General features: G+C 42.2%; 1 protein-coding gene across 1 annotated transcript in view; it reads left to right on the top strand.

Annotated features, from left to right (window-relative positions):
• The window catches only part of SYNE2 (spectrin repeat containing nuclear envelope protein 2), a 343,575-nt gene that overhangs the window by 169,947 nt on the left and 151,640 nt on the right, over positions 1–21,988 (top strand). The window contains exons 51-60 of the mRNA XM_067468497.1: positions 231–399; positions 2,941–3,096; positions 4,440–4,580; positions 5,294–5,476; positions 9,319–9,456; positions 10,942–11,127; positions 12,262–12,387; positions 16,375–16,557; positions 16,872–17,003; positions 20,529–20,711. Coding sequence (XP_067324598.1) covers positions 231–399; positions 2,941–3,096; positions 4,440–4,580; positions 5,294–5,476; positions 9,319–9,456; positions 10,942–11,127; positions 12,262–12,387; positions 16,375–16,557; positions 16,872–17,003; positions 20,529–20,711 — 1,597 coding nt within the window. The remainder of the gene's footprint in view (positions 1–230; positions 400–2,940; positions 3,097–4,439; positions 4,581–5,293; positions 5,477–9,318; positions 9,457–10,941; positions 11,128–12,261; positions 12,388–16,374; positions 16,558–16,871; positions 17,004–20,528; positions 20,712–21,988) is intronic.

The following is a 21,988-nucleotide window of genomic DNA, read 5'->3' as shown; positions in this document are numbered from 1 at the left end:
CAGTATTGAATAGGATGTGGTACCTAGTGCACATCTGCATTTTCATTCAGCTCTAGGTATGAACAATTTTTGGTCCCTCAATCTCTGCAAGGATTCCATCATATTGAGCTGTAGTAATTAAAGTGGTGCCAAACTGCATTAATTCTACACTGTAGATATAGCCTTTGAGTTCAGATGCTGTTTTCCACAGATGCCTTCATTTAATATAATTCCAAATGTAATATTTACAGGATCCGTGAAAAAGTTCAAAAGCAAAAGGATGCTGTGCAGTTGGAAAAAGAAGACCGGGCCAAAGTTAATGAGGAAATACATGCCGTGAAGAGTTCATTAGAGAATACACTCTCTTTGCTCCACAGTGTAGATGGAGAAACCCTTAATGAAAAGACAGCAAAACTTGAGGTTTGTAAAACATCTGCTATTAGGTTCTTTTATGATACCTGCTTGGCTGGGAAATCCTTTTTCTGAGAATATACCTCTTACCCTTATCATTTTAATTTATTTTGGAATGGAAATAAAACTTTTAATGGGTAATCTTAATTGGTAGTCATCAATGGACTTAATGGGTTGTTGTAGGTTTTTTTGGGTTATATGGCCATGGTCTAGAGGCATTAATGGACTTAATGCTTCCTTCCTTCTTTCCTTCCCCCTCCCCTCTCTCTGTGTTAACTTAATAAAGACTGAGAAAATTGCATAACTCACTATTAATGGAGTTGCAATTCTCAACCAACTGCAGTGACTAAACTTTACTCCCAAACATACTTTTAATTTTTTTTTACTGAGTACTAGTCCTCCCCTGCCACGCGTTGTTGTGGCCCAGTCTGTGTATATGTGTTTTGTGTGTATATAAATGTGTATGTGTGTATATAAGTGGTTTTACACATGCACTGTAATGTATTTAAAACTGATATTGTACTATGCTAATAATATAGTATATTGTATGTATATATACCTTGTAAGCCGCTCTGAGTCCCCTTCGGGGTGAGAAGGGCGGCATATAAATGTCGTAAATAAATAATAAATAAATATTTCTTTTGACTTTTTAAATCTCTTCTGCTGTGTTTTCCAGTGTTTGTGTGAGTAATGGTCACTCGTTGGCCTGATAGGTGTATTGTGTCTAAATTTGGTGTCAATTGGTCCAATGGTTTTTGAGTTATGCTAACCCCCCAAACAAACATTACCTTTTTATTTATATAGATAGACATCATATTTCCTTATCACCCCTACAATTTACACCGATCAGCCCCACATATGTGGTTCTCAAATGTATTGTTTTGCTTAAATTTAGCAAAACAATACATTTGAGAACAAAGCAAAACAATACATTTGAGCTGCTTTATATGTTATTTTTGGGTAGGTTTTATTTAACTTACTACATAGAGTGCAAACAAGTCTTATCAAGCCTTGTTGTTTGGTTTGCTATTGTGTTATGGCTTAAGGGGACTAATAAATAAAATTAATGTTCTAATGTTCTATTTTTATTGAAAGTTTTTTTTTTAAAAAAACATAAATTAATCAAAAACCAGTCCACAAATAAAATAATAAAGAGATAGTGCAAAGACAACTACAAAGGGAAAAGAAGAAAAGAAAGAATTTTATTCCGGTTTTTACTGCAATTTGGAATTCCTGTGTAAATATTAAGATCTTCCTTATAGTTAGAGCTCTTCGACCCTGGAATATGCTGTTGCTTTGGTGGAATTTCCTCTTGAGGTTTCTAAACATTACCTGGATGGCCATCTGTTGGGAGTGCTTTAATTATATATTTCTACATGCAGAATGAGCTTGGACTGGATTGATCTTGTGCTCTCTTCCAACTCTATGAGTCTATGATTCTAATCTTAAAAGATCTGTCCAATGTACTGAAATTGTTTAGGAATGGTTTTTAGCACCTTGTAATTACCTCCTTGAAAGCTGAGACACAAAACCCAGAGTAGAATCATAGAATAATAGAGTTGGAAGAGACCACATGGTGATCTCGTCCAACCCCATTCTGCCATTCAGGAACACACAATCAAAGCACTCTTGACAGATGACCATCCAGCCTCCAATGAGAAAACTCCAAAGAAAGGGACTCCACCATGCTCTAAGGCGGAAGCATATTCCACTACCAAACAGCTTTTGCCCTGAGGAAAGTTTGTCTAATGTTTAAGTGGATTTCCCCCCCTGCAATTTGAATCTATTGCTAGACCCTCCAGCTGTTACTTCATGGCACTGTTACAATAATACTTTCTTTCTGGATTGCCAAAGGAACAATGTTTTCTCCCTTCTCCTCTCATTCTCCTTTTGTGCAATAATTTGACTTGGACACCAAAATCCAATGTATCAGTACTGAAATGCTTCAAAATTAAGATATATGATGGCAAATAAAAGGAAGTTGTTAACAGGAAGTCCAAGAAAATGTGGCATGGGACTTATATTCTTTGAGTGACTTCTGTTGGAGGATGTAGATCAGATTAAATTTCTAGGCCACAAATAGTTGTCGACTGTTAAGTTCCTTTTATTTCATGAAAGTGATACTCTCCGCACAGAATGGGAACCGGCTGTTTTGCACTGGTCTTTTCATTAGGATGACACAAAAGTGAATATTCCCGTTCTTTTGCTTTTAGTTGTATTTTATTGTTGCAAGAAGCTAATTTTTGGCAATTGTTTTGGCTGGTCTATCCTTTGCCTTCCCTTCGAAGGAGGTTTCAAAGTTTAATGACAGAGGTGTTTTTATGTGTTCAAGATATTATTTCATTTGTAAACAAGACCTGGGAGAACAATGTAATGGTATCAGGTTTTAATGTATTCTCGGTGAATTCAAAAGCATTGTGACTAAACAAAAGTGAGCATCTCTCAGGTTTACCCTGCCTGGCTACGTAGTCAAAATACAGTTTAGCAACTGCCCCCGAAAGAGAGTGAGAACCACCTAGGCAAGTGCTGTCAATTCCTTCTCTCTCTTAGGAGATTCGGAGACTTATCGGTCCTCAGAAGCAAACTCTTGAGCGGATCATGGAGAAACTACGGATCAAGTACGCTGACATGTATACAATAGTTCCTGTTGAGATTGAAACACACTTGGAAGATTGCAAAGAAACACTGAAGGACCTGGAAGAAAAGGTAAAAAGCGACTTTAATTTGTTTTGACGTAATCTGGGTTTCTTGCAGTCATGGTCTGTTTGTTCTCTGCAAAGTTTTGGTGGCTGGTTCAGAGCTTTGCGTGATCACTAAGCCAGGCCTTGACTTGACCCGTACAGTGTTCCCTTGCTATTTTGCGATTCGCTTATTGTGGATTCATTGTTTTGCATTTTTTCCTCCTCCCCGCGAGCTGTGAGGGGGAGAGGAAGGAGGAGGAAGAGGAAAATGGGAGGGGGAGCCAGGCGCTAGGTCTTACCCTGGGGCCTGTCTCGGGGCTCATCAGCGGTGGCCTCCTCCTCCTCACCTCCTCCACTGCTCCCCATTCCTTCCTCTGAGGCCTTTGCCCAGCATGGCAGTGCTATCAGTGGTGTCCAAGGGGCCTCCAAGGCCGGAAGCAGCAGAGGTGGCAAGGAGGAGGAGGCTCCACCCACTCGGCAGCCTCCTCCTCCTCACCACCTCTGCTGCTCTCGGCCTCTGAAGCCCCTTGGACTCCATTAACAGCACTGCCTGGCTGGGCTGAGGCCTCTACCCAGCCTGGTAGTGCCATCGATGGTGGCCAAGGGGCCTCCGAAGCTGGAAGCAGTGGAGGCGGCGAGGAGGAGGCCACCATGGAGTGGGCGGAACATCCATACTTCACGGATTTTCACTTATTGCGGGTGGTCCTGGAACGGAACACCTGTGATTAGTGAGGGAACACTGTATATGAAAAATTTGATAGCATAACAGCTTTGGATGGAGCAAGTATGGTGTAGTAATTTCTGTATTGGGACTGCAACTCTGGATATCAGGATTTGAGTCTCCACTCAACCATGGAAATCCAATGGGTGACCTGTTTCTGTTTTGAGCTACAACTCTAAGAATCAAGATAGAATTCAGCAATAAAGGAGTGAGTTTTAGATGAAAGGGAATCACTCTCAGGTATTGTCAAAGGCTTTCATAGCTGGAATCACTGGGTTGTTGTAGGTTTTTTCGGGCTATATGGCCATGTTCTAGAGGCATTCCCTCCTGATGTTTTGCCTGCATCTATGGCAAACGTCCTCAGAGGTTGTGAGGTCTGACCTCACAACCTCTGAAACCTCACAACCTCTGAGGATGCTTGCCATAGATGCAGGCGAAACATCAGGAGAGAATACCTCTAGAACATGGTCATATAGCCCGAAAGAACCTACAACAACCCACTCTCAGGTATTTTGATGAAAGAACATTTTCAGAATTATTGTGGCCCATTAAAAGGGGTAACTTTGGATCATAATTTTGAAGAGCAGTTTGTGCTACTTTGTCTCCCATTGCACTACTTTTCAGTATTTCTTTTTGAACCATGATAGGTCAGCGATGAACTCCTGAAGAACTCCCCTCGCTATATTACAGATAAAAAAATTGAAGACATTAACAAAGGCCTTCAAGCTGTTGAAAACATGTTACAACAGAAGAGTGAGGGCATTGAGAAAGCCAAAGGAATCCAGAAGGTAACTACTCCCTCTATTTTCTCCTCCTTTTAGCTTAAGTCTTCCATGGGTTGCTTTTTGATTTTGAGTTTTTTTTATTTATCCCATATATTTTCAGTGATGCTTTAGGAGAGAATGCTGCTGGAACATGGCCATAGAGCCTGAAACACTTACCACAAGTCAGTGATGTTTTAGCTTCCTCCTAGTTTTGAATAGATTTCTCCCAACCCCGTTGGTTACTACTATAATCAGTTTACTGATGGAGCCCACAATGGTGTAATGGGTTAAACTCTTGTGCCAGCAGGACTGCTGAACCACAGGTCAGCAGTTCAATTCTGGAGAGAGCCAGTTGAGCTCCCTCTGTCAACTCCAGCTCCCCATGTGAGGACATGAGAGAAGCCTCCTACAAGGATGGCAAAACATCAAACATCTGGGGGTCTCCTGGGCAACTTCCTTGCAGATGGCCAATTTTCTCACACCAGAAGCAACTTACAGATTCTCAAGTCCCTCTCCAGACACACACAAAAAGTTTACTGATACTAGTTTTTAAGGTCTAACTGAGCTTAATAGATTTGCCATTGTCAGGACTATGCCATCTGCACATTATATTTGTTATTTACTCTTTTTTTACATTTGTCTCATTGTTAACTGCTGTTGGGAGCATTGATAAACAGGCTACACAATTGAAGAGGGTTTCTTTTGTCCACTGATGGGCTTTATCTCTTCTTCTGCAGAGAATCTGGGATCTGCTAGATCTTTGGCATTATAAAATGAATGAACTGGATGCAGAAGTTCAGGACATAATCGAGCAAGATCCCTGCCAGGCCCAGGATCTAATGGATCGCTTGATGATTCCTCTGCAGCAATATCAGCGAGTCTCACAACTGGCTGAACGAAGGACTACAAACTTAAACAGGGTACGAAGTGCACGGAGAGTGCATTCATTGGATGACATTTGCATGTCGGTATAAATCATGGTGTGTGCTAACCATTGGTTCTTTTCTGTTATCTACAAATTTGGCATTCAATAACATTGAGCCATGACAGTTAATGTGGTGACAAATGCAAGATACTCCACTTAGGCAGAAAAAACGAAATGCAAAGATACAGAATGGGGGACGCCTGGCTCGAGAGCAGTACGTGTGAAAAAGATCTTGGAGTCCTTGTGGACAAAAAGTTAAACATGAGCCAACAATGTGATGTGGTAGCAAAAAAAGCCAATGGGATTTTGGCCTGCATCAATAGGAGCATAGTGACTAGATCTAGGGAAGTCATGCTACCCCTCTATTCCGCTTTGATTAGACCACACCTGGAATATTGTGTCCAATTCTGGGCACCACAATTCAAGAGAGATATTGACAAGCTGGATGAGAGCTAACAAATTGAAATTGAATCCAGACAAGACAGAGGTCCTACTGGTCAGTCGTAAGGCCGAACAGGGCATAGGGTTACAGCCTGTGTTAGATGGGGTTACACTCCCCCTGAAGACGCAGGTTCACAGCTTGGGAGTGATCCTGGACTCATTGCTGAGCCTGGAACCCCAGGTCTCGGCGGTGGCCGGGAGAGCTTTTGCACAATTAAAACTTGTGCGCCAGTTGCGCCCGTACCTTGGGAAGTCTGATCTGGCCACGGTGGTCCACACTCTTGTCACATCCCAATTGGATTACTGCAACACACTCTACGTGGGGTTGCCTTTGAAGACTGCTCGGAAACTCCAACTAGTCCAGCGGGAGGCAGCCAGATTGCTCACTGGAGTGTTATTCAGGGAGCATACCACCCCCTGTTGTATTAGCCCCACTGGCTGCCGATCCAATTCCGAGCACAATTCAAAGTGCTGGTTTTGACCTACAAAACCCTATACGGTTCCGGCCCAGTGTATCTGTCCGAATGGATCCCCCTCTACGTCCCACCTCTGAGTCTAAGATCTTCTGGGGAGGCCCTGCTCTCGACTCCGCCTCTATCCAAGTGAGGCTGGCGGGGACGAGGAGCAGGGCCTTCTCGGTAGTGGCTCCTCACCTGTGGAACTCACTCCCTGGGGAGATTAGATCAGCGACTTCCCTTTTTTCATTCAGAAAAAAAATTGAAGACCTGAATGTGGGACCAGGCTTTTGGACATTCTGGCAGCTAAAGGAAAGACCTTGATGATGGGCAGGAATTGACGGAACGGAATGGATTTATGGAACTCTGAACACTGACCATGAGATTGTTTACTATTGTGTTATGTACTGATGTTTTTAACCTGTTAACTGTTTAATTGCTTTGTATGTATGTACTTTTGACATAGGCATCGAATTGTGCCTTCCTTTGTAAGCCACCCTGAGTCCCCCCTCGGGGGTGAGAAGGGCAAGGTAGAAGTAACTGAAATAAATAAATAATAAAATGTGTCCAGAGGAGGGCGACTAAAATGATCAAGGGTCTGGAGAACAAGCCCTATGAGGAGTGGCTTAAGGAGCTGGGCATGTTTAGCTTGAAGAAGAGAAGGCTGAGAGGAGATATGATAGCCATGTATAAATATGTGAGAAGAAGCCACAGGGAGGAGGGAGCAAGCTTGTTTTCTGCTTCCCTGGAGACTAGGACGCGGAACAATGGCTTCAAACTTACAAGAGAGGAGATTCCATCTGAACATTAGGAAGAACTTCCTGACTGTGAGAGCCATTCAGCAGTGGAACTCTCTGCCCCGGAGTGTGGTGGAGGCTCCTTCTTTGGAAGCTTTTAAACAGAGGCTGGATGGCCATCTGTCAGGGGTGATTTGAATGCAATATTCCTGCTTCTTGGCAGGGGGTTGGACTGGATGGCCCATGAGGTCTCTTCCAACTCTTTGATTCTTTGATTCTATGATTAAGTTTATAGCAGGAGTGTCACTCATTTTCATCAAGGGCCAAATCAGTCTCATGGTTACCTTCAAAGGGCCATTAATTTTTTTTACATAGCGGTCAGTACTCTAGCTTTTCCCCGTTTGGATCCCAAGATTTTATTATTATTATTATTATTATTATTATTATTATTATTATTATTATTATTAACTTATTTGTACCCCGCTAGCATCTCCCGAAGGACTCAATGCGGCTTACATAGGCCAAGGCTCAATAAAAACATAGCATAACAAAATACACAACTTAAAGCAAATCAAAGCAATTAAAGCAATATTAAACAACAAAACAATAAAACAACACACCAAAAACACAAAAAACAGGGCCGGGCCAATGTAATGGGTACAGGTTAGAAGTGCTGATGTGACAGGTGGTATATCGGATTTTAGGGTAAGTGCAGTGTGCGGGCAATCTTAAACTCTAATAAAGTGCTTCTGGGACATGTTACTGGAGTTTTCCTATTCTGGAAAGGCACATCGGAACAGCCAGGTCTTCAAGTTCTTCCTAAAGACTGCCAAAGTAGGGGCCTGTCTGATATCTTTAGGGAGGGAGTTCCAGAGTTGGGGGGCCAGCACAGAAAAGCACCTGCATCTTAAATTGGGCTCAGAAAATAAACGGCAGCCAGTGGAGCTCCTTGAACAGAAGGGTTGACCTCTCTCTGTAAGGAGCACCAGTTAACATCCTGGCCGCTGCCCGTTGGACCAGTTGAAATTTCTGAGCCATTTTCAAGGTCAGCCCCACGTAGAGCGCATTACAGTAGTCCAATCTAGAGGTGACCAAGGCATGGACCACCCCGGCCAGATCAGCCTTTACGAGGTACGGTCGCAGTTATTATTATTATCTCACTGAATTGCCTGTAATCCCACCTTTACTGTTATTTTAAAATATCCGAGTTCCCTTCCTCCCACTTTCCCTCCTTGTCCTCAGCAAAAAAATAAGTTCAAAGTGCAGAAATAGTTTGTACTCAATTAACTCATGGAAAGTGAAGGACTCAAGCAAAAGCTAATCACTGCCATCTTTTTGCACGTTGTTCCTTTTGCTGATGTGAACATGCATGTTGTTTTGCATGTTGTTCCTTTTGCTGTTGCCTGAAAACACATGTCCCTGTTCTCGTCTGTTGCCTAACTGCATAACTATCCAATTATGAATAAAAATCTTTATAGGCAGAACAGTTCTCAAATAGCAGAACTTGGAAACGTTACCTTTTTGGACTACAGCTCTCAGAATCCTCCAGCCAAACTTTGAGAGTGATTCTGGGAGTTGCAATCCAAAAGTAACTTTTCTGAGCTCTTTCAAATGGTAAACCAGAAACTGAAGCCATCATCAACAGGCTATTTTTAGCCTAGATGTCATAAGCAAACTGCTTTGCTTACTCGTGATGAGAATGTATTTGCAGCAGCTTGGAGTAACTGTGGAACCCTGTGCATTAAACTGATGCAAAGGTAATATGTAGTTTCTGTGTATTGTCGAAGGCTTTCATGGCTGGAATCACTGGGTTGTTGTAGGTTTTTCGGGCTGTATGGCCATGTTCTAGAAGCATTCTCTCCTGATGTTTTGCCTGCATCTATGGCAAACATCCTCAGAGGTTGTGAGTTCTGTTGGAAACTAGGAAAATTGGGTTTATATATCTGTGGAAAGTCCAGGGTGGGAGAAAGAACACTTGTCTGTTGGAGGTAGATGTGAATGTTTCAACTGGCCACCTTGATTAGCATTTGATGGCCTGACAGCTTTTAAGTGTTGCTTGTTCCTGCCTGGGGGAATCCTTGGTTGAGAGGTGATTACTGTTCCTGATTGTTCCTTGTCTGGAGTTCCCCTGTGTTTGAGTTTTGTTCTTTATTTATTGTTAGAATTTTACAGTTTTTAATATGTAGTTTCTATTCATGTTAAAGGCTGCTAGCAAGATGGAAGAATGTGATGAACTGCTGAAGAGCACCCGGGCTTGGATAGAAAGCACCAATAATTTGCTCACAGAGGAATGCAAAGGCGACTCTGCAAAAACTTTGAATAAATATGCCACTTCACTCCAGGTAATTGTGGACACATGTTTAGGAGAGAAAAGTGTTTGTCTGGTGCTTTAGTATTTGTAAAGAAAATAAAGTGTTGTCATAAAGCGGGCAAGAGAAGAATCCATTATTATAATAGTAATAACAATAATAATAATAATTTGTTTGTTTGTTTGTTACCTGTCTCTCCTCACGGCTTGACATAGTGAAACATAGTGAAAACACATCACCATAAAATACATACATTAAAACACACCATTACACAATACATACGTTAAAAGACAGTGCAAGGATTAAAATACAATAGGTAAAGTTAAAGGTTTTCCCCTGACATTAAGTCCAGTCATGTCCGATTCTGGGGGTTGGTGCTCATCTCCATTTCTAAGCCAAAGAGCTGGCATTGTCCATAGACACCTCCAAGGTCATGTGGCCAGCATGACTGCATGGAGCGGTGTTACCTTCATGCCAGAGTGGTACCTATTGATCTACTCACATTTGTTTTGAACTGCTAGGTTGATAGAAGCTGGGGCTAACAGCAGGAGCTCATGCCGCTCCCCGGATTCAAAGCTGCAACCTTTCAGTCTGCAATTTCAGCATCTCAGCACTTTAACCCACTGTGCCTCTGGGGCTCCTAAAATACAATACAAACACATATATTTAAATATAGATAAAATGTGAATTTTACATCCACCATTTAAAATCGACTGGATTTAAATGTATAGCTGTTATGAAAATTCATGTTTTAACCACGCTCTTTGATTCATCTGCTGCTAGTGAATCAGAATTTGTGATGTGCCCTTTTAATTTGTGGTGGGCCCCTGAGTGGCACAGGGGGTTTAGCGGTTGAGCTGCTGAACTTACTGACTGAAAGATCGGCAGAGTGGGATGAGCTCCCACCGTTAGCCCCATCTTCTGCCAACCTAGCAGTTCGAAAACATGCAAGTGCGAGTAGATCAATAGGTAATGCAGTCATGCTGGCCACGTGACCTTAGAGGTGCCTATGGACAATGCCTGCTCTTTGGCTTAGAAATGGAGATGAGCACCACCCCCCAGAGTTGGACTTGACTAGACTTAATGTCAAGGGGAAACCTTTACCTTTACTCTATAATTTATTTGTTGTTTAAAAACTGCTACTAGAAGGTCCATAAATGAATGTCAAAGAAACCTGAAAAGTTTTGGGGATATTTCAATTTGGATATTTCCCCTTCTGCCATATGTGTGTGTGTTGTTGTTGTTCATTCGTTCAGTCGTTTCCGACTCTCCGTGACGTCATAGACCAGCCCACGCCAGAGCTCCTTGTCAGCTCTGGCGTGGGCTGTGTGTGTATGTATGGTCTATTCATGCATCTGAAGAAGTGGAGTACATAAAAATTGTATTGAATTACTTTCATCCAAAAAACATTTGCACAAATTACAGTTACTTTCTTGGAACACTGGAGTGCATCTCCATGCATTGTGATAGGTGTATAAGATACGTCTGATAATGTTGATTTCTCTTCCTTTCCCCTAGATTGCATTTGAAGACTCAGAACAAAAGGAAACCCTTCTCAGTGCCATTTATCCAGAATTGGAAGAGTTGTCCACTTTAGTTGAAACCGATGCTCTTTTGCGGGAGCTGAATAATGTCGGCAAGGAAGTTAAAGCCTTACAGGAAAAGATAATGGGCATTCTTCCACATATCCAGCATTTGGCCGATGTAAGTCTGGGTTGGCTGAAGATAATGCCGTTAATTTTATAAATTACAGTACAAATTTATCACTGCTATGGTTTAACATTACTGAAGTGCATGCTACTTAACAGCAAGTCCCTGTCTCAATGAGATTTAAGTCTGAAATTCAGTAAGGAAAAAAACAATGGAGAGGATGTTGACAAATTGGGAAAGAACTCTTAAGTGTTCTGATAGCAATAAGGAATATTGTGCAAACTCAATTTTCGGGTGATATGTTTATACCAGAAACAACAAGGAATAGAAATCAAGACTAGAATAATCAATTTTTGCTGTTCCTTTTGTCAATGCTCTCACCTCCAAAAAGAAGACTAAAAGAAAACTTTATATTTTTCCTCTCAAATCTATTTGGGTCCCAATTGTCATATCCCTCCAGCTAAATCCACCATGATCTAGCTATTTATGCATCTAGAACAAGTCATTAGTGGCATCTGTAATGTTTGAAAGATAGTTTGTGCCCTGATTTAGATATGTAACCCCTCAAAGTAAAGCCCCTTCCACGCAGCTGAACCCCCCCCCCCCCCCCCCGCCGCCCACATAATCTGCTTTGAACTGCAATATATGGCAGTGTGGATTCAGATAATCCTGTTCGAAGCAGATATTGTGGGATTTTCTGCCTTGGTATTCTGGATTCTTGGTATTCTGTGTGGAATGGCCCTATCAAGGAAGATAAAAGGCTTATTTGAGAGAAACAGAAATGTTGGTTTAGGGCTATGGAGAAAAAGTGACACTATGGATGAAAAATGTTCACAACCAATAAGTAGATTGGGTTGTTGTAGGTTTTTTCGGGCTATATGGCCATGTTCCATACCTGCATCTATGGCAAGCATCCTCAGAGGTAGTGAGGTCTGTTGGAAGGGTTTATATATCTGTGGCACTTCCAGGCCATCAAATGCTAATCAAGGTGGTCAGTTGAAGTAGATTGTTGTCACACTCATGGGTTGTACAGCTTTTAAAATACAGCTGGATAAAGCTGAGTGTTTTGAGCCTCTGGCTGCCACACAAGGCCAGATTTCTTTTCCATTAATAGTCTTTTCTGTTTTTTATTAAGTGTCTTCCATGGGCAACGTGCTAAGAATTTTGAGTGTTTTTCTCCAAATGTAGGAGGTGGAAGCTGTTGAATCTGAAGTGAAAAAAATGGAGAAGGATGTGGACAAAATCAAGACCATCTTGTCCCCTTCAGAAGACACACTCGATTTTTCTCCGAAGGAGCATCTTAAACACGGCCAGGTGAGGAGAAGTGTTTTGTTAAAAGGGAGCTAATATTAAAACAGAGAGATGCTTCTAAGTGTTATCTATTCTGACTGGCACCCGCTCACCATGATCTTGAGCAGCAAAGCCTCTTCCACAACTCGGAGGATTGAAATTTTGTCACCTCCAGTGCAAAGCACCGGGATTGTGGCACAACTGTCTGAGTGTCAGCTGCATTAAGATCTCTACTGACCACAAGGCCATGAGTTCAAAGCCAGCCCAGGTCGGAGTGAGCTTCTGACCAATTGTGTAGCTTGTTGTCGACCTTTGCAACCCGAAAGACAGTTAGAGTCATAGAATCATAGAATCAAAGAGTTGGAAGAGACCTCATGGGCCATCCAGTCTAACCCCCTGCCAAGAAGCAGGAATATTGCATTCAAATCACCCCTGACAAATGGCCATCCAGCCTCTGCTTAAAAGCTTCCAAAGAAGGAGCCTCCACCACACTCCGGGGCAGAGAGTTCCACTGCTGAACGGCTCTCACAGTCAGGAAGTTCTTCCTAATGTTCAGATGGAATCTCCTCTCTTGTAGTTTGAAGCCATTGTTCCGCGTCCTAGTCTCCAAGGAAGCAGAAAACAAGCTTGCTCCCTCCTCCCTGTGGCTTCCTCTCACATATTTATACATGGCTATCATATCTCCTCTCAGCCTTCTCTTCTTCAGGCTAAACATGCCCAGTTCCCTAAGCCGCTCCTCATAGGGCTTGTTCTCCAGACCCTTGATCATTTTAGTCACCCTCCTCTGGACACATTCCAGCTTGTCAATATCTCTCTTGAATTGTGGTGCCCAGAATTGGACACAGTATTCCAGATGTGGTCTAACCAAAGCAGAATAGAGGGGTAGCATTACTTCCTTAGATCTAGACACTATGCTCCTATTGATGCAGGCCAAAATCCCATTGACTTTTTTGCTGCCACATCACATTGTTGGCTCATGTTTAACTTGTTGTCCACGAGGACTCCAAGATCTTTTTCACACGTACTGCTCTCGAGCCAGGCGTCCCCCATTCTGTATCTTTGCATTTCATTTTTTCTGCCAAAGTGGAGTATCTTGCATTTGTCACTGTTGAACTTCATTTTGTTAGTTTTGGCCCATCTCTCTAATCTGTCAAGATCGTTTTGAATTCTGCTCCTGTCCTCTGGACTATTGGCTATCCCTCCCAATTTGGTGTCATCTGCAAACTTGATGATCATGCCTTCTAGCCCTTCATCTAAGTCGTTAATAAAGATGTTGAACAGGACCGGGCCCAGGACGGAACCCTGCGGCACTCCGCTCGTCACTTCTTTCCAAGATGAAGAGGAAGCATTAGTGAGCACTCTCTGTGTTCGTCCACTTAACCAATTACAGATCCACCTCACCGTAGTTTTGCCTAGCCCACATTGGACTAGTTTCCTTGCCAGAAGGTCATGGGGGACCTTGTCGAAGGCCTTACTGAAATCCAGGTACGCTACATCCACGGCATTCCCCGCATCTACCCAGCTTGTAGCTCTATCGAAGAAAGAGATCAGATTAGTCTGGCATGACTTGTTTTTGATAGATCCATGTTGACTATTAGCGATGACTGCATTTGTTTCTAAGTGTTTGCAGACCGCTTCCTTAACAATCTTTTCCAGAATCTTGCCCGGTATCGACGTGAGGCTGACCGGACGGTAGTTGTTTGGGTCGTCCTTTTTTCCCTTCTTGAAGATTGGGACCACATTGGCCCTCCTCCAATCTGCTGGAACTTCTCCCGTTCTCCAAGAACTCTCAAAGATGGTTGCCAATGGTTCCGAAATGACTTCCGCTAGTTCCTTCAGTACTCTTGGGTGTAGTTGATCTGGCCCTGGGGACTTGAACTCATTAAGAGCGGCCAGGTATTCCTGTACGACTTCTTTCCCAATTTGGGGTTGGATGTCCTCCAATCCCTCATCCACTCCATCTTGCTGAGGTTGAAGACTCTCTTTTTGTGAGAAGACCGAGGCAAAGAAGGCATTAAGTAGTTCTGCCTTTTCCCTATCCCCTGTCAGCATTGCCCCATCTTCTCCTCGAAGAGGTCCTATCGCCTCCTTGTTTTTCCTTTTTCTACTGACATAAGAATAGAAGCCCTTTTTATTGTTTTTAATGTCCCTGGCAAGTCTGAGCTCGTTTTTTGCTTTAGCTTTGCGGACCTTTTCCCTACAGGTGTTGGCTATTTGTTTGAATTCTTCTTTGGTGATTTCTCCCTTTTTCCACTTCTTGTGCATGTCTCTTTTGTGTCTTAGCACAGTTAGAAGTTCTTTGGACATCCATTCTGGCTTCTTTGCACTTGTCCTATTTTTTCTCTTTGTTGGCACGGTTTGCAATTGCTCCTTGAGTATTTCACTCTTGAGAAATTCCCATCCATCCGTAGCTCCCTTGTCTTTTAGTATCTGTGTCCACGGAATGCTGCTCAGCGTTTCCTTCATTTTTTGGAAATCAGCTCTCCTAAAGTCCAAAATGCGGGTTTGACTTGTCTTAGTTTCGGCCTTCCTTTGTACCTCAAATTGCAGGAGCACATGGTCACTTGCCCCTAAGGATCCTATCACTTCGACCGCATCGATCAGGTCCTCCGCATTTGTTAGGATGAGATCAAGAGTAGCCAATCCCCTTGTTGCCTCTTCTACCTTCTGGACCATGAAATTGTCTGCAAGGCAAGCGAGGAATTTGTTGGACCTTGTACTCTTGGCCGAGTTTGTTTTCCAGCAAATATCGGGATAGTTGAAATCGCCCATGACTACTACATCTCTTTTCTGTGCCTGTTTGGTCAACTGTTGGCAGAAGACTTCACCAAGATCTTCCTCCTGGCTTGGGGGTCTGTAGTAGACGCCTACAACGACATCTTTTTGAGTCCCAGTTCCCTTGATTCTTATCCAGATGATTTCAAGCTGGTTTCCCAGATTGCTGTCTTGAATTTCTTCTGCAGCATAAGAGTTTTTGACATATAAGGCTACTCCGCCTCCTCTCCCCTTTGCATCTGTCAAGTAGGAAAATTAGGTACCACCTATGTGTGGGGAGCCTAATTTAACAAAATTTACAAGGCCATAAAAAAGACTCCAGCAAAGCACTCAAGCAAAGCATGCGGGGAATGAGGAAGTACTTCATCAATGTCGCAGATGGATGATGAAAGCGACAGCTCCCCTGGTGGCCAGAAAAAGTTAAATAGCCTCTGACTGTTTGTTTATATCTGTTGTGTGTCTTTGGCATTGAGTATTTGCCATATATGTGTACATTGTAATCTGCTCTGAGTCCCCTGCGGGGTGAGAAAGGCAGAATATAAATACTGTAAATAAAGATGCCCCCTTGATGGCTGATGATTTCCTTGTCAGTAAATCTGCTCCAAATTATAGTTTTCAATTTAAATGGAGTACGGTTGGCCCTTCCTATCCATGGATTCTGTTTCCAGAGATTCAGCCATCCACAGTTTTAAAATGTCTAGAAGGTACATCATTGATTTGCCCCAAAGAAATGGGAAATTATTGTTTCCATTTGATGTTTTGTCTTATGTCTGTTATAACAGGCTATGCTTTTTATTTAATTTTAGTTTGTTAAGTTATAATTCGTATTTATATGTTTGATTGTATAAATTTTGTTAGTTTGGATGTATTGTTGTTGTATTCAGGCATTGAATGTTTGCCTTTTATGTTTGGAATCCACCCAGAGTCCTTTTGGGAAGATAGAGTGGAATATAAATAATTTTTTATAGTTTTATTATTATTTTCGTTTTTCTATAGCATTATATATAATTGGACTTGAGTATCCTCATATTTTGGTATCCATGAAGGGTTCTGGAACCTGAAATCAAACTCTGAATTGAGTGCTCAGACAGCCTTTTAAAAAGAAAGTGTTGTTAGAAGGGTCTTTTCCTTCTCAATCATATACCGCAATTATATTATTTACTTACATGTTTTTTTTTCTTTTCTTTCTCATTCCATTTTTTAATCATTGTGTTGGTCTTATATCTTCTGATTTAGGTTATATTGGTCCACATCAGTTCCATGCAAAATAAACTTATGGATATACAATCCTTTGAAGAAAACTTGAAGTTACCAAATATGAAGATGCAACCCCTGTGTGTGTTCCAAAGAATGAAACAACTTCTGAAAGAGTTGAAGAGGTTGGAAAGAGTCACCAAGGCGCAAAACACACTTCTTGAGGTAAAAACAGTCTCCTCTATTTTAGACTTGTGCATGTTGAACACAAAGATCTGCAAATTTTGCTTGCAAACTTTCCATCATCAGAAAACATGGCTTATTTTTGAGATTATAGTGGGCTACATTGTTTGACTTGTTATAAGGCAGTTACCTATGTTCATTCCACAGACGTTACAGCTTTTTCAAATTGTTATGCTAAACCAATTCTTACCCGTAAACAAGTGTGGGCTGAACAGTTGTGGGCGTTTGATGGTTTATGTGATTATGTGTTCCACTCTCTAGTTTAAAATGTCTAATAATTATTATTGGTTTTGTAGCCAATTGTGAAAGAGGTTGAAGCCAATGAGCAAGAAACGGACTGTGTGAAACAACTCCTGTTCCCAAAGAGTGACTTCGGTGAATTGTCTGCAGAATCTCCTTGGCCTGGTGAGACTGTGTCCCCAAAAGAGGTGAGGTTACAGCTCTTTGGCCCAAATCCTGAATTCAAGGGGATAGATTGTAACTCTACATTTATAGAGTTATATGACCATTGTGCATTAGGGAATGGGAAAATTGCAAGTGAATGTTCAGCAAATGTGAAAAGCATGATTGCAGTACTCAGTGCACATCTGTAAGTGCAATGAGCAGTTCTTCTCACACAGAACCCCCCATGCCCAACAGAAAATACTGTGTTTTCTAATGGTCTTTGGCAACCCCCCTAACATCTCCTTGTGACCCCCCCTCCCCCCGAGGGGTTCTGATCCCCTGGTTGAGATATGCTGTTGTAGAGTAACATATTATATCTATATATATAAAAATGCTCTGTGCATAATGAGTACCTTAAGAACAAAAGAACCAATGAACGAAATCACACCAAATTTGGCAACAAAACGTCTCACAACACAAGGAGTGACCATCACTCAAAATTTATGATTTTGTGATTTGGGAGTTGTAGTTGCTGGGATTTATATTTCACCTACAATCAAAGAGCATTCTGAACTCCACCAATGATCGAATTGGGCCAAACATCCCACACATAATCCCCATGACAAACAGAAAATACTGTGTTTTTGCTGATCTTGGGTGACCCTTCTGACACCACGCTGGTGACCCCCCCCCCCCCCCCCAGTTCAGAAATGCTTCCTTAAGGCCATCCAGTCCAACTCCCTTCACCAGGGCAAGAAAACATAATCAAAGCCCTCCTGACAAAGGGCCATCCAGCCATTCACACACACACATATATGTATATGACAGATTTGAAAGGGACCCCTAAAGAAGGGCAATGATATGTTCCATATTCCAGAGTAGGCAGGTAAACCAGACAATCTCCACCTCAACACTCGCAAAGAAACAGCAAGAAATACTGTTTACCCACAAGCATAAAGACATTACATATATTAGAAACCGACACGTTCTCATTACTTTATTTTCCAGATCACCAGACTGGGCCACAGCAACGCGTGGCAGGGGACCACTAGTTATTTATATTTGGAGTTCCATGTGAGGAGAAAGGCAGGATACACATGAGAAAGCTCTGCATGAAGTAATAGGTGGAATAAATTTATTTATTTATTTATTTGCTTTATTTCTATACCGCGTTTCTCAACCTATAATAGGTGACTCAATGCGGTTTACACAATATTAATTACCACAACAATAACAATTAAAACACAGCATACCCAATAACAAACACACAACCATTCATACAATGCCTCGATCGCAAACATGATCCAGTCTCATATCCTTATACCGTTCCTATGTTCAGTTTACCGTCATTCTGTGTACCATTGCGCTGATTAGCCAAACGCTTGCTCAAAAAGCCAGGTTTTGAGCTTCTTCCTAAATGCTAGCAACGAAGGGGCCTGTCTGATGTCGCTTGGTAGGGCATTCCATAACCGAGGGGCCACCACCGAGAAGGCCCTGTCTCTCGTTCCCGCCAGCCGTGCCTGTGACGCAGGCGGAACCGAGAGCAGGGCCTCCCCGGACGATCTTAATGTCCGTGTCGGTTCATAGGAGGAGATGCGTTCGGAGAGGTAGGTGGGGCCGGAACCGTTTAGGGCATTGTAGGCTAATGCCAGCACCTTGAATTGTGCCCGGTAGGGAATTGGCAGCCAGTGGAGCTGGCTCAACAGGGGAGTGGTATGCTCCCTGAGAGCTACTCCTGTTAGCAACCTGGCTGCCGAGCGCTGGACCATCTGGAGCTTCCGGGCAGTCTTCAAGGGCAGCCCCACGTAGAGTGCGTTGCAGTAATCTATGCGGGATGTGACCAGAGCGTGGACTACCGTGGCCAAGTCCGACTTCCCGAGGTACGGGCGCAGCTGGCGCACGAGCCGAAGCTGTGCAAATGCTCCCCTGGCCACCGCTGAGACCTGAGGCTCCAGGCTCAGCGATGAATCCAGGGTCACACCCAAGCTGCGAACCTGCGTCTTCAGGGGGAGTGTAACCCCGTCCAACACAGGCTGTAACCCTATGCCCCGTTCGGCCTTTCGACTGACCAGGAGTGCCTCTGTCTTGTCTGGATTCAACTTCAATTTGTTCACCCTCATCCAGTCCGACACAGCAGCCAAGCACCGGTTCAGGACCTGGACAAATTTACTAAATTTACTAAAACAAAAAAGATAAGCACAAGAGTTTCAAGCTGTATAGGTGGAATAAATATATTAATATGATAAAAGATGGGCACAAATATTTAAAGCTGTAAAGGTGGAAAATTGGGAAGTAATTTGGTAATTGTTGTTGTGTGTCTTCAAGTGATTTCCAACTTACAGTGACCCTAAGATGAATCTATCTCAGGGTTTTCTGGGGCTGAGAGAGTGTGACTTACCTAGGTTCACCCATTGGGTTTAAATGGCCAAGGAGGGAATCAAACCCTGATCTCTAAAGGCTTAGTCCCAACGTTGGCAGTCTTTAGGAGGAGCCTGAAAACGTGGTTGTTCCAGTGTGCCTTCCCAGAATAAGGAGAACTCTCAGCAATATGTCTTCGCAATGCACTTTAATACTTAGGATGGACTGTGCTCCCTCATTTCTCTCTGAAAAATCCTATCCTAATTATATTTTACCTTGTTCACATCAGCATATTTTCAATTTTAATCTATTACATTTGGCCTGGCCATTTTTAAAATAGTTTATATCACTATTGATTGTTTTTTGTTTGTGTGATTTATATGATTTGTATTTTATTGATTATTTATTGATGTTGTGCTTATTGATATTTTGTTTGATGTACTTTGGGCTTGGCCTCATGTAAGCCGCACCGAGTCCCTTGGGGAGATGGTAACGGAGTACAAATAACGTTTATTATTATATTTATTATTAGTCCAGTGTGCAAACCATTGTGCCACACTGGCTCTGAACCATGCAAATACCATCATTGTTCCTAATTGGATCACCTTTAGTAACACTTCCTGGAACATAGTTTGTAACATAAAGCCCATAATTTCCAACGTAAAATCCTAACTAAGTGCACAACACTTACAATATTGTGTTGAATGATGGCTACCTACACATTACTGTATATGTATAATTAATTCAGTGAAGATGGTTGGCTGTATTTTCCCAGGATGTTTTGGGCTTTTCCTGTAAAAATCAGACAGATTGTACTGCTTTCTCATGTTGGTTTTACATTATGTAAAAAAGCAATTATAGTGTTATAGTAGTCAATCTGTCTCGATTAGTTCATCAGAAGTCCTGGCTCTTGGCCATTAGGAATTCCCTTAACCCTGACTGGCTGAGGAACCTCCAGAGCAATATTTCTTACTGCATCTTGATCATTTCCTTCTCATCTATGGCTGGCAATCAGCACTTTGGTCGGGTTTTGATTGTGATGCTGAGACCTTTGTTCAGGTTTTCAGCGGCACTGAGGGATGTCTTTGGAGCAAAGAGGAAAGTCAATGGAAACCAGACAGATAGTACTTCAGTAAGATGTCATGATCTGTTTGGTATTGCCTTACCATATGTGCTGGGAAATGTCACATTTGAACTTCATTGTTCCTTAGGGCATGGAGATGGAGGAGATACAGCAACGGATTACCATACTGTGCCAGAAGAAAGAGGACATTCTGATGTCTATGAAGAACTCCTTGATGGAGCTTCACAAGCAGCAAGAGCAACCTGAGCTGGAGGATGACACTGAGGAATCGCAAGAGTCGGAGGAAAATGGAGAGGGTGCTGAATGGCAGGTAATGTAATAATAATAATAATAATAATAATAATAATAATAATAATAATAAAAGTTTTCGTGTGAGGAGTGACTTGAGAAACTGCAAGTCGCGTCAGGTATGAGAGAATTGGCTGTCTGAAAGGACGTTGCCCAGGGGATGCCTTTTTTTATGTTTTAACATCCTTGTGGGAGGCTTCTCTCATGTCTTCCCGCATGGGGAGCTGGAGCTGACAAAGGGAGCTCACCTGCACTCTCCCATTTACCAGAGACAGGTAAATGTATTACCTGTCTCTCCTTGCAGCTCAAGGTGGGGTCCAATAGGGTTAAAACAGAGCAATAGGATGCAGTGCTATTAAAATACATATAACAAATACACACAAGTCCACACCAATAACATGTGTGTATTGGAGGGGGAGATTAGTGACTCCATACAATACTCTTAAATCCACATCAAAATGCATATTACATTTTTCTGTGCATATTTTCAAGTATGCCTTAATGTGCTTTTTTCATGGTGAGTGCAGTTTTGCAAGTAGTATCTTTTCCTTTCCTACAATTAATGTAGTTACTGAATGTTGTTTTGACTTATACATACACATTCTTTTTCCTAACATATCTACTTACAATATGGAGCTGTTGCAAAAATCTACAGAGCTGTTGCAAAAATCCAGGGAAATATGAAATTTGATGCATGTCAGTTAATTTAGTGATTTGGAAGATATTAATGCGGCAAGTACTAGTGAAGATCTGAGGTGCATCTACACTGTAGAATTAATGCACTTTGACATCTCTTTAAATACCATGGCTCAATGCTATGGAATCATGGGAGCTGTAGTTTCACAAGATTTCTCTGCAAAATAGTGCTGGCGCCTCATCAAACTACATCGCGTGTGATTCCATAGAATAAGCCATGACAGTCAAAATGTATTAATTCTGCAGCATAGGTGTACCTCTGGACTGAATTAGTTTATCCTCCATCCAAATTGGTAGATAAGTGGAACACTGGGTCCCTTTAAGTGATTTCATAAAAATATGGGAAGATTTATGCTTTTTCCCAGACTCTTTGTTCCCAGGGATAAAGAACTGCCACTAAAAATGTAATCCCTCTGTTGATTTCCTGGCACTTTTGGCTCAATTGATTTTTTTTTCATGCCGGGAGTGACTTGAGAAACTACAAGTCGCTTCTGGTGTGAGAGAATTGGCTGTCTGCAAGGACGTAGCCCAGGGGATGCCCAGATGTTTTGATGTTTTACCATCGGTGTGGGAGGCTTCTCTCATGTCACCGCATGGGGAGCT

Source organism: Anolis sagrei, chromosome 1, assembly GCF_037176765.1.
Source record: "Anolis sagrei isolate rAnoSag1 chromosome 1, rAnoSag1.mat, whole genome shotgun sequence".
NCBI classification, from domain to species: domain Eukaryota; kingdom Metazoa; phylum Chordata; class Lepidosauria; order Squamata; family Dactyloidae; genus Anolis; species Anolis sagrei.
This window is presented reverse-complemented; position numbering and strand designations above follow the sequence as displayed.